Source organism: Pristis pectinata, chromosome 40, assembly GCF_009764475.1.
Source record: "Pristis pectinata isolate sPriPec2 chromosome 40, sPriPec2.1.pri, whole genome shotgun sequence".
In the NCBI taxonomy this organism is placed as follows: domain Eukaryota; kingdom Metazoa; phylum Chordata; class Chondrichthyes; order Rhinopristiformes; family Pristidae; genus Pristis; species Pristis pectinata.
In genome coordinates, this window is record NC_067443.1 from 1,496,806 (window position 1) to 1,509,782 (window position 12,977).

Below are 12,977 nucleotides of genomic sequence, written 5' to 3' on the forward strand. Positions count from 1 at the left end.
ATTTGTGAGGCAGCCAAAATGGCTTTCCTCCACTCCTGACTTCCATGAAGAGCAAAAGCAAGGCAGTTAATAATAAGTCCCTGTTTAGGTGTCGGCTGAACCACTGTGGCCATTTCTGGGGACCACACTCCAGGTTAGGTATCAAGGGTTTGAAGAGATTTATCACAGTGCTACCAGGATGTAGGGACTTCAGTTCCGTGGAGATGCTGGAGAATCTCTGGTCCTTCTCCTCACAGCAGAGGAGAACAAGACAAGATTTAATAATATGTTCAAGTTTACGAAGGGTTTTGAGAGAATAAATAAGGAAAAACTGTTTCCAGTGCATTGGTAACCGGGGGGCTCAGCTTGTAGTAACGGGCGAAAGAGCCACGAGAGTTATCGCTTGCTGCCCAGGCACACTTCAGAGCCACGTGTCGAGGGAATGGTCGTGATTTGGGACAAATGGTTGTGATTTATATTTTTAAAAAATGTTATCAATTAATTCTGGGAATGTCTGTTCCACTGACAAGGTCAGCATTTATTATTCTTCCCTCGTTGTCCCTTACACTGCAGCCTTGTGTTTGATGAGGGTGCGCAATCTTTGCACCATTCTGCTGCTTTGCGCTTGTATTATTGTTTTTGTACTTACCACGTACACTGTTTACTCTGTGAGCTTCATGCGTGCAAGGATTTTCATTCACGCTGGTGTACGAGGCAATAAATGAATCTGGCCACGGCGCTGTAGGCTACTGCAATCCAGTCAAGCTGAAGGAACAGCCAATAGATGACTCGGGTAGCATGGTGCACGGTTCTGAAGGGAAGCATGTTGGAAGCTGTGGGTTGCTGAAGCATGCTGGGCATACAGCTGCAGTGGTCATGTTGGTGGAACACACCCTGCCCACACTTTAATGCTTCAGGGACACAACAGTGCTAGGACCAGACTTCAGTCAATAGCCTTTGCTGCTTTAGCATTATGGTACCTGCTTGATGCAAGTGAACTTGCTGCGGTCTGCAGAGTGCAGGAGGTGAGTTGCCATTCTTGCTGTGTGGTCAATACTTTTGCCTTGTGGGTGGGAGGCTAGCAGGGCTGCTGTTGTCAGTGTGGTTCAGTTGATGTGTTGTCATTGTCTCACTAGTTGGGTAATTTTGAGAGTAGTTTTATTAATCTTTTCATACCATCTCTGTTGGGGGGAGAGAGATTTTCTACTGCATCTTTGGTGAGCTCGAGGTGCCCTGAAGCTCGTGGTTACTTGCTGAAGTGTAGTCACTGTGGTTAGCTGGCCCACAGCAATGAAGCAGTGACCAGTTCTTAGTGATGCTACGGAGGATAAATATTCAATCCACAATATTGGGAGGAACTTTCCTGCCTTTGGTTGAAAGCTCACCAGCATCTCTACTTCCTCAGGAGGCTAAAGAAATTCGGTTTGTCCCCTTTGACACTCACCAACTTTTATCGATGCACCATAGAAAGCATCCTATCTGGATGCATCACGGCTTGGTATGGCAACTGATCTGCCCAGGACTGCAAGAAACTGCAGAGAGTTGTGGACACAGCCCAGTGCATCACAGACACCAGCCTCCCCTCCTTGGACTCTGTCTTTACCTCTCGCTGTCTTGGTGAAGCGGCCAGCGTAATCAAAGACCCCATCCACCCAGGTCATTCTCTCTTCTCTCCTCTTCCATCAGGTAAAAGATACAGGAGCCTGAGGGCACGTACCACCAGACTTAAGGACAGCTTCTACCCCACTGTGATAAGACTATTGAATGGTTCCCTTATACGATGAGATGGACTCTTGACCTCACGATCTACCTAGTTGTGACCTTGCACCTTATTGTCTAGCTGCACTGCACTTTCTCTGTAGCTGTGACACTTTACTCTGTACTTATTGTTTTTACCTGTACTACATCAATGCACTCTGTACTAACTCAATGTAACTGCTCTGTGTAATGAATTGACCTGTACGATCCAAATGCAAGACAAGTTTTTCACTGTACCTCGGTACAAGTGACAATAATAAACCAATACCAAATAGCCATGGAGTCACAGAACACTGAAATGGGCACTTTGACCCACTGAGTCAGTGCTGACCATCAAACACCTTGCCTCTCTGTGTCCCTGCCCCTCATTCCAATTTTGGTCTGAGGTCTCAACTTTGCTTAATGTCAGTGCATTTAGTAGCTGTAGTATTGTGCTAATGCTTTCTTGCCTTTTTCATTATGCAACACAAAACCCCTTTTTAAAAGCCATTTATCTGGCAGCACTGTGACACAACAGTTAGTGCTGCCATTGCAAAGTCCAGTGGCCCAACTTTGATTCTAACTTCAAGTGCTGTATGTGCAGAGTTTGATTCCTGCTTGGGTTTTCCCTGGGTGCTCTGGTTTCCTCCCACATCACAAGCACGTGCGGGGAGATTAATTTGCGACTCTGTGTGGATGGAGAATCATTGGGGAGTTGATGGGTTTGTGGGAGAGAATAGGTTGCAGGGAAATATGCGGAAGGATAGACTGGTGAAATGTATAGACTCAATGAGGCCACGGTTATACAGCATGGAAACAGGCCCAACTCCATGCTGACAAGGGTGACTCCCTGAGGTGGTCCCATTTGTCTACATTTTGCCCATATCCTTCTAAACCTTTCCTATCTCTGTATCTGTTCAGATATCTTTTAAACCTTATAATTGTGAGGCCTATGGAGAAGGAACTGGGACTAATATTATAACATTAGCAGCATTTAAAAGTCATCTAGATATGTACATGGATAGGAGAGGTTTGGAGGGCTGTGGGCCAAACACAGGCAGGTGGGACTAGCTCACTGGGGAACACAGTCGGCATGGACCAGTTGGGCCGAAGGGCCTGTTTCCTTGCCGTAAGATTCTGGCCTTAATTGGAGCGCTCTTTCGCAAAGGTGACAGAATGGCGTCTTGTGTTTTGTGGATCTACAGCTGATTAGTGCCGCATCTTCTTTTGTGCAGAGTGAGCTGACTCAGGAGGAGTTGTACGTTGCTGTGGAGATGCTCTCGGCAGTGGCATTGATAAATCAAGCCCTGGAAGCAGGAGATATCGGGGCCTTCTGGAGCAGCCTGCTCAGCCCAGTGACGGGCCTGACCGATGTCAAGAATGAGAGCGTACAGCGGTAAGTGAAGCACCCTCCTTGCTGCAGTGTGGTGATGGTGTCTCAGGGCCATCTGGATCACACCATTAAAGACCTTTGTTCGAGGAAAATAGATGGGGGAAACCAGAACTGGGGTCATGGTTATCAATAAATGCAACAGTGTTTCTGGAAAGTTTCTATGTCCATGGAATGTTGAGAGCGTGGAACTCAGCAGCTTATTGGGATGAATAGATCCAGTTAAATGGGAAACCCGATGAACGTGTTAACCTTCCTTTCTCCCTCGTGAGAAAGGAGGGGTTTGGGTTAGAGGAGTGTGAAGCGGCTGGTGTGGGACATATTGGATGCTGAGGGGAGACCTGAAAAATTATGAGAGGCGTAGTCAGTCAGCATCTCTTTCCCGGGATAGAAGTGTCAAATACTAGAGGGCACGCGTTTAAGGTGAGAGGGGCAAAGTTTTTTTCCCCACACAGAGCGGTGGGCCCCTGGAATGTGCTGCCAGGCATGGTGGTGAAGGCAGATATAATAGTGGTGTTTGTTCGATGGACGTGGGAGTGGAGGGATATTGATCACGTGCAGGCAAAAGAGATTTGGTTTAATTTGACATGTTCGATGTAGACACTGTGGGCCGAAGGGCCTGTGCTGTACTGTTCTTTGTTCTCTTTATAATGACGTGGACCATTTGGTTCCTTGCTGCGTTACCCATACTGTATGTTCAGTGCATGGGGCGTTATTGAACCTCTGACCTGAATTTTGATTTTGCTTTAAGCTCCTCATAGTGTCCAGGACAGCGTTAGGTGTCGATAAGGGGCAAGAGGTTTAGAGAGGATCTGAGGAGGAATTTAATTTTCATCCAGGGGGTGCAATCTGTAATTTGTTTCCTGAGGGTGTAGTAGAGAACCAAGTCCTAGAAAATGGGATGAATGTGGTTGGTGACTTGATAGTTGGATGATTAACCAGCTGGCCCTTTCGTACCTGGCATTTGCTTAGAAACACAGGGAAAAGGAGCAGGAGGAGGCCATTTGACCCTTTGAGCCTGCTCTGCCGTTCAACGTGGTGAAGGCTGATCATCCAAATTCAGTCATGCCTGGGTGGTGGGGATCCATGATGAGAGGAGATGCTGTCTGGAGGCAGCGCCTCGTAGATGCCTTCAACACGGGGCGCTGCCTCCAGAAGGCAGTGTCTATCATCAAGGACCCCCACCATCCGGACCATGCCCTCTTCTCGCTATTGTCATCGGGCAGGAGGTACAGAAGCCTGAAATCCCACACCACCAGGTTCAGGAACAGCTACTTCCCTTCAACGATCAGGTTGTCGAACCGACTTGCGCAACCCTAATCCTACCTCAGTAACAGAAAACTACGTTTAAGATGGACTACCATCTCAAAGCACTACCATGAATTTGTTTCTGATTTGTGTGCTTTTATTTTTTGCACTAACGTCTTGTTTTGCAGAATCTTCTTCCTCACTGTCTTGTATAATTTATGTTCTGTGTGTTGTCTGAATCTACGTCCCTGTCAAGTTTTCATGGTACCTTTATTTCACCATACTTGTGCATATAACAACAAACTCGACTTGACAGTTTTCTCCCCATATCCCTCTGGCCATGACAGTAAGACCTAACTCCTTTTGAATATATTTAGTTATCTGGTTTCAATTGCTTTCTCTGGTAGAATTCCACAGGTTCACCTCTCTGGGAGAACTCTCTTATCCTTAGACTGTGACCCCTGGTCATGGATTCCCTGCCATCAGGACCATCCTTCCTGCATCGAGTCTGTGCAGTTGCATTTGAATTTTGTAGTTTTCTGAGATTTCCCTCTCAATCATCTAACCTCTAGTGAATATAAGCCTGATTGATCCAATTTTCATGCATCAGTCATATCGTTTCAGGGATCAGTCTGGTGAACCTTGTGGTCAACTCCATCTTGGCAAGAACATCCTTTGTTTTAATAAGGAGACCAGAATTTCACATGGACTCCAAATGTGGCTTAACCAAAGTTTTTTATACAGCAGCAACATGAATTCCTGACTCTTATACTCAGTGCCCTGACTGCTGAAGGCAAGCATTCTGTACGCCACCTTTACTGCCCTATCTACCTGTGTTGCCACTTTCAGGGAGTTATGGACTTAGACCTCAACTTCTCTCTGCACATGAAGGCCCTTGAGGGTCCTGCCATTAACTTGTATTTGATCTCCCAAAGTGCAACAGCTCACACTTGCCCAAATTAAACTCAATGTGCCATTTCCCCATCCATAACTGCAGCTAATCTATATTCTGCTGTACTTTTTGACAACCACATCCACGATCCAAAACTCTGCCAATTTTTGTGTCTTCTGCAAGCTTATTAATCAGCCCATCTATATTCTCATCCAAGTCATTTATATATCACAAATAACAGGTCCCAGCACTGATCCACTGGTCATAAACCTCCAGTCAGAATAACACCCCTCCACTGTTACCCTCTGAGTTCTATGGCCATACCAATTTTGAATCCAATCTACCAAGTCCTCATGGGGTTTAATCTTCTGGATCAACCAACCATGAGGTACCCTGTCAAATGCCTCACTGAAGTCCAAATAGACAACATCCTCTGTCCCACTCTCATCAATCATTGTCATTGCTTCCTCAAAAACCCAAGCAAGTTTGCAAGACGTGACCTGCCCCGTGCACAGCCATGCTGACTGTCCCTAATTAGCCCATGCTTTTCCAAATGAGAGTAAATTTTATCCCTATGTATCCTGTCCAATAGCTTACCTACCGCTGATGTGAGGCTCACAGGCCTATTATTTCCTGGATTACCCTGTTGCCCTTAAACAAAGAACCACCACTGGCTACTCCAGCCCTCTGGGACCTGACCTCTGGCTTGTGAAGATACGAAGATCTTTGTCAAGGCCCCAGCAATCTTGCCTCTCTCAATAACCTGGGATATATCCTATCAGGTCCTGGAGACTTGTCCATGTTCAAGTTCTTCAATAACACCAACACCAATGAAGCTTTATTTTTAGAATTATGAAGACACAATTTTTATAAAGTGCAGTTGAAGTTGGAACGTGCGGTCATTTATGAGGGAGAGGGCTGAGTAATTTTCCTCAGCAGACCTTCAAAGCTACACAGTAGTGTAGCGGTTAGTCTGACACTATTACAGCACCAGCGACCCAGGTTCAATTCCGGCCGCTGTCTGTAAGGAGTTTGTACGTTCTCCCCGTGTCTGCGTGGGTTTCCTCCGGGTGCTCCGGTTTCCTCCCACATTCCAAAGACATACGGGTTAGGAAGTTGTGGGCGTGCTATATTGGCTTCGGAAGCGTGGCGAAGGCTGCCCCAAAAACACTCACCCTTGCAGGCTGCCCCAAAAACACTCAACGCAAAAGATGTTGTGTGTCTCGATGTACATGATAAAGAAATCTTAATCTTATAAAGCTATAATTTTCTCATCCTTATTGTCGGCATTCTGCTGCTGCTCAGTAACCTGCAGCACTTTCATCAGCTGTGCATTCTCCACATACATGTTCTTTACCATTAGGTCAGGTTTAGCATACTTGGCAAACTGTCCTTTGACCTGATTCATTTTCTCTTCAAACATCACTTGTATGTTTTCCAGTAATAAAGACAAATTCAGAAAACACTCGGGTCAGGCAGCACCTGTGGAAGGAGAGACTGAGTTAACTTTTCAGTCTGAGCCTCTTAGTATATTTTTCTGTTTCTGCCCCACCTCCATTATTCTATTTGCTGCAGCAGTCCCTCATACTCCTGCTGTTCACTCGTTTTGTTGGATTTCTGCCTCTTGAGTGCTCTTAAATGTACTGCACTTTCTGCTGTCCTCCTGCTGCCTCATTTCCAATTGTACTCTGTCAATAGGTCATTAGTAGTAGGCTCGTGATTCAGGGGCCTGAGTTAGAGGGAGAGATTGGGCAGGCACAGTAGTGTAGTGGTTAGCGTAACGCTTTTACAGCGCCAGCGACCCAGGTTTAATTCCAGCCGCTGTCTGTAAGGATTTTTTACGTTCTCCCTGTGTGGCTGCGTGGGTTTCCTCCGGGTACTCCGGTTCCTTCCCACATTCCAAGGACGTACAGGTTAGAAGCTGTGGGCATGCTATGTTGGCGCCGGAAGAGTGGTGACACTTGCGGGCTGCCCCCAGCACATTCTCAGTAACGCAAAAAGATGCATTTCATTGTGTGTTTCAATGTACATGTGACTAATAAATAAATATCTTATCTAGGACTTTATTCCTTGGAGCGTAGGAGGCTGAAGGAGGCCTTGGAGGTATATGGAGGCATAGATAGGATGAATGCACAGTCTTTTTCCCAGGGCAAGGAAATAAAAACAAAACTAGAGGACTGGGTTTAAGGTGAGAGGGGAAAGATTTAATAGGAACCTGAGGGGAAACTTTTCCTCTGACAGCACCATCCTCTAGGTGAAAGCGGTTGAGGCAGGTACAATTACAAGGTTTAAAAGGTATTCAAACAGGTCCATAGATAAGAAAGGTTTAGAGGGCTATGGGCCAAATTCAGGCAAATGGGACTGGCTTAGGTGGGCACCCTGGTCAGCATGGATGAGTTGGGCCAGTTTCTGTGTTGTATTATCCTGTAACTACGACTCTATCTTATTCACAGGTACTTTGATGCACTGCGGAGACTGAGGCAGCAGAACTGTCGGAATGGGGAGACCATGCTGACCTGGAACAGTCTGCAAATGTGTGTGCATGAAGTGAACTCTGCTGTGCAAGAGGAACACAACCGTAAGTACTGGCTTTGGCCGTTCTTCCAGCAGCAGTGTGGGAATCCACGATGTGAAGCAGGTACTGCGATCCTGATTAGCTTGAGGTGGTTCTCTGAATCCTTCTGAAACGCAGGGGTAAGTCAGCTGGCCTACCTGGTCCACACTGGGGTATACGGCCACACTCAAACCTCCTTTCGCCCTCTTCATCTTGTTCCATCAGTATATCCTTTTCCTCTTGTAATGGGAAACAGAAGCAGGAAAAGGCCATTCAGCCTTTATCAATCTACCAAGAATTTATTAATCTATATTGAATATCCTTGGACACCAAGCTTCTGCAGCCCTCTCAGGTTGAGAATTCCAAGGAATCACAATCCACTTGTGGTTCAGGTAGGTAACATTTTTAAAAGCCACTTAGACAGGTATATGGATAGGAAAGGTTTAGAGGGACAAACACTTGCAAATGGGATTAGTTTAGATGGGACTCTTGTTTGGCATGGACCAGTTGGGCTGAAGGGCCTGTTTCTATGGTGTATGACTCTATGACACTGGGTAAAGAAATGTTCTCATCTCGGTCCTGAATGGCCAGCCCCTGGTTCCAGACTCCCCAGTCAGGGGAAGCATTAACTTTGCATCGGGATTGGTATTTTAAATGAGATTGCCTCTTACACTTTTAAACTTGACCTGGCCTGCTTAATCTCCCTAGTATGACAAACCCACCATACCAGGAATTAATTTGCTCAACCCTCACTATACTCCCTCCATCGCAAATTTAACCTTCATTAGGTGGGGAGACCAGACCTGTACATAATATTCCAGAATTAGTCTCACCAGGGTTCTGTATAATTGGAGCAAGATGTCTCTACGCTTGTACATGAATCTACTTTCAACAAAGGTCGATTTGCATTCCTAATTGTCTGCTGAACCTGCATGCTACCTTTCTGTGAGTCTTGTACGGTGTTGTCCGGGTCCTGTTGAACATAAATACCTTTCAAACTCTCACCATTTAAAAGTACGCTCTTGTCTGTTTTATGCACTGAAGGGAATAATCTCACATTTTTCCATATTAGATTCCATCTGCCACATCCTTACCCATTCACTTAGCCTGCCTGTGTCACCTTTAAAGTCTCCCGTGTGCTTAATCCAGTGTTCCCCTGTTGTTGCATTTGCCCTGATGATTCTGCCTGCCACTGGATTTGGGTCTTAGTGTGATCCTTTGAAGCCCTTAAAATTACAAAAGAGTCAGCTGGATTCCACATGCAAGGAAGAGGCATTGAGCATAAGAGTAAGGAAGTCGTGCGGCAGCTGTGTAAAACTTTGGTTCGGTTGCACTTGGACTATTGTGTGCATTTCTAGTCGCCCCGTTACAGGAAGGATGTGGAGGGTGCAGAAGAGGTTCACCAGGATGCTGCCTGGGTTAGAGAGTGTTAGACGTAAGGAGAGATTGGACAAACGTGGGGTGTTTTCTCTGGAGCGGCAGAGGTTGAGGGGAGACCTGACAGAAGTTTCTAAGATTATGAGAGGCATAGATAGAGTAGACAGAATCTTTATCCCCAGGGTAGAAATGTCAAATACTAAAGCACATGCATTTAAGGTGAGCGGTGGGAAAGTTTAAAGATGTGCAGGGCAAGTATTTTTTTTTACAGAGAGCGGTGGGTGCCTAGACTGTGCTGCCGGGGTGGAGGTGGCGGCAGATACGATAGAGGGGTTTAAGGGGCTTTCAGATAGGCACATGAATATACGGGCAACGGAGGGAGATGGATCATGTACAGGCAGAAGAGATTTAGTTTAATTCAGAATCATGTTCAGCACAGACATCGTGGGCCAAAGGGCCTGTTCCAGTATTGTTCTATGTCCATATCATTAAATCCAACTTGAAATTTAAAAGAGGACTTTCCAGCTGCATTTGAAGGCTGCCCTGAGTGTGTATCTTCCCTCTCCTCCCACCCACTCCGCGAGCCGAGTTGAGTAACCCCTGCCTGTTCCTGCAGAAGTCGCTGCCATTGGTTTAATAAACGAAGCACTGGACCGGAACGATCCCGAGAGGACCATTGCTGCTCTCCTCATGCCTTCCACCGGGCTGACCCACCTGGACTTCCCAGCAGCCAGGCGTTACCACGATGTACTCGCGGCAGCAAAACGCCACAAGGCAAAGGTAGGGGGGTATCTCCATTGAAGTCCGAGAACCCCACGCCCCTCCCCGTGGATCGGTTGACAGTGGAGTTGTTCTTTCCCCTCCCACCCTAGGTCATGCAGGACGCAGCAGCCGTGCTCTGGTTGGAGGAAATTCAGGACGGGATTCACAAGGCCAATCGAGACGGTCAGACAGCCATGAAAAGTGAGTGGTTCAGTTCGCAGCTGCCTGCGGAAGGGCTCTCGTCTTGACAATGATTTCTTAGCATTGAATGAAAATTTTAAACAAACTGAAGTAAAAGCAGAAAAGGGGGAGGGAGGGAGTGAGTGGGTGGGGGAAGGAGGAAGGGAGTCAGGCAGTATCTGGAAAGTGAGACGGAGCTGAGGTTTCAGGTTAAAGATCCTCTATTAGAAGCAAGGAAGGTGGGGGGAGATGTTCACTGTTTCTCTTTGCACAAGTGCTGCCTGACCAGCTGAGTGAGACCAGCATTTTTTTTTGCTTTGGTGGTTGGCACTCCTCTTGTTTCCCAGTCAGCAGGTTGTGGTTTCGGGCACTTGAGCCTGTAAATCAGCCTGGTGTTCCCAGCGGTACTATTGAAGGACAGCTGCACTACTGGAGGAGCCATTCCAAACTGTCCCCTCAGGCGGTTGTAGGAGGTTTCCCGCACTATTTTGGAAAGAACTGGCATGTTCAGTCCACTTCCCTGGTTGATACTTGCCTTGGCCAGCATTCTTAAAATGGATTTACATGGGCCTCTTCACTGTTGTTGTGGAATCTTGCTCTGCACAAAATTACTGCCGCCCCTCCTATGGTGGTGACTACACATTAAATGTAATTTGTTGGGTGTAAGAGGCTCTGGGACCTCCCTGAGGTGGTGAAATGCACAACTTCATTTTATGCAGAGTTCCCAGGTTGAGCCACTGGTGGTTTAGTGGGTCAATGGGTTTCCAAGTGTGGCACAGGCCACCAGGACCAGAAGCATCCCAGATGCAAGAGATACGGGAATCTGGAGCAACAAACAATCCGCGAGTCAAGCAGCATCTGTGGGAGGAAAGGAACTGTCGATGTTTTGGGTTGAAACCCGGCATCAGGATCTGAAAAAGCGACGATTCCTTTCCTCCCACAGATGCTGCTCAACCTGCTGAGTTCCTCCAGCAGACTGTTTGTTGTTCCAGAAGCCTCCCAGATTGGATGACTGGTTTCTGCTGTGAGAGTTGGTTACAGCCAAGTTATCCTGGTTAATGACCACAAAACATCTAGGCTGGGGAGCAGGTGAATGTCGTGTATGGCTGTTGGCTGAAGGAGGAGCCCCTGAGGTTGGAACACTGCCACTTTCTCCTTTTGCTGAACTTGTCTGTCTGCTGTTCAACTGCTTGATGGAATATTTGGCAATCTTGGTGGGTCGGGATGTGTGGGATTTGTGCAGTAGGGACCAAAATGGCACTGAACAATGTGACTCCTGCACGTGTGTAACCCTCTCTGGCCTGCCCTCGCTTTGCTTTCAGTGTCCCTGGGGATAGCAGCCATCAACCAGGCTGTCAAGGAGGCCAATGCATCTCAGACTCTGAGGGTCCTGCGCTCGCCAGATGTGGCTCTCTGCAGTGTGATTCCGGAGTGTGCCTCCGCCTACCAGTCTGAGCTGGCCACGTTGGTGCAAGTTAAAGTGGAGACGGGTAAGCTGCTTGTTGGGTGGGGGAGCACGTACGTTCACGGTTACCACAACTTCCAGCTCTTGGCATGCAAACAAGCCCCAGAGAGATCACTGGAGTTTAGATGATTCCCTCCAGAGATTGTGGTGGGGCAGAAGTTGAGAATTTCTCCAGTTGTAGAGTCTAGAACTAGGAGTCAAAGTCTCAGGATGAGAAGGTCACTGTTTAGCGCTGCTCTTGGAACAGGAAGATATTGGCTGTAAACCTTGGCCTGGCTAGGGCTCCCTCTTCCAATTTCTGTCTGACCAATCTGTATGGACTTTGGGGGAAGGCAGGACTGAGGTCAGACTGTGATGTCCCACGGGTCAGAATAGCTCATTCCTGGCTCACTGGTGAGGATTTTGATCGACTTGCTGATGAGTGAGGCAGGAAGGTGGGGGGTGGGTTAGAGAGCGGTGGGCAACTTGAAACTTCCAGGAAACTCTGTCTTTCAAAACTCTGCTCCCTGTGTCCTAATTCTCGCACGTTCCTGTTCACCCTTGTCCGTGTTCACTGACCAACACAGGTTCTCATTTTCCTTTTAATTGAAAAAATTCCTAAAATTGTTTTCAAATCTCCCATGGTCTCCCCCCTCCTCTTCCACCTTCAATTGCCTTAATTTCCTCCAACAGCCTTGCAACTCTCCAAGACCTCTGCACTCTTCATATCTGGGCTACTTGAGCATCCCTAAACTCCAGTGTTGGCAGCGGCGTCTTTAGCTGTCAAGGTCCTAAGCTGCAGAATACCCTCCCTAAGCCTTTCCACTTTCCTCTCCTCTTTCAAGGTTCTTCTTAAACCTTGCCTCCTGACCAAACATTTGGTCATCATCCCTAATATCTCCTTGTCATTCCTGCTTATCGCCCTCCACCTTTCCCCCTTGCTTCCCCCATCTGGCTCCATCTGCCTTTCTGTTCTTGTCTGCTTTCACATCACCCACCTGCGTCGTCTCCCAACTGCACCCCTCCCCATTCCTCCTCCTTTTCCCCCCCCCCCCACCACCCCCACCCAATCATCCTTCACCCCTCCTCAGTCCAACGATCGCCCTGCCGCTCTTACTCTCTCCTTTATACTGGACATGCCACCTCCACACTCAGTGCCGACGCATAGTCTCGACCCGAAACCTCGACAATTCCTTTCACCCAACAGATGCCAATTGACCCACTAAGTTCCTCCAGCTGTTTGTTAGGGCAGGCACAGTAGTGTAGCAACAAATGTAATGCTATTACGGTGCCAGTGACCCGGGTTCAATTCCGGCCGCTGTCTGTAAGGAGTTTGTACGTTCTCCCTGTGACTGCATGGGTTTCCTCCGGGTGCTCCGGTTTCCTCCCACATTCCAAAGACGTACGGGTTAGG

General features: G+C 47.5%; 1 protein-coding gene across 1 annotated transcript in view; it reads left to right on the plus strand.

Annotated features, from left to right (window-relative positions):
- iqgap3 (IQ motif containing GTPase activating protein 3) overlaps positions 1–12,977 on the plus strand; it is a 136,424-nt gene that overhangs the window by 48,715 nt on the left and 74,732 nt on the right. Inside the window, exons 13-17 of the mRNA XM_052045848.1 lie at positions 2,952–3,112; positions 7,700–7,824; positions 9,794–9,957; positions 10,050–10,140; positions 11,442–11,609. Of these exons, the coding sequence (XP_051901808.1) occupies positions 2,952–3,112; positions 7,700–7,824; positions 9,794–9,957; positions 10,050–10,140; positions 11,442–11,609 (709 nt within the window). The remainder of the gene's footprint in view (positions 1–2,951; positions 3,113–7,699; positions 7,825–9,793; positions 9,958–10,049; positions 10,141–11,441; positions 11,610–12,977) is intronic.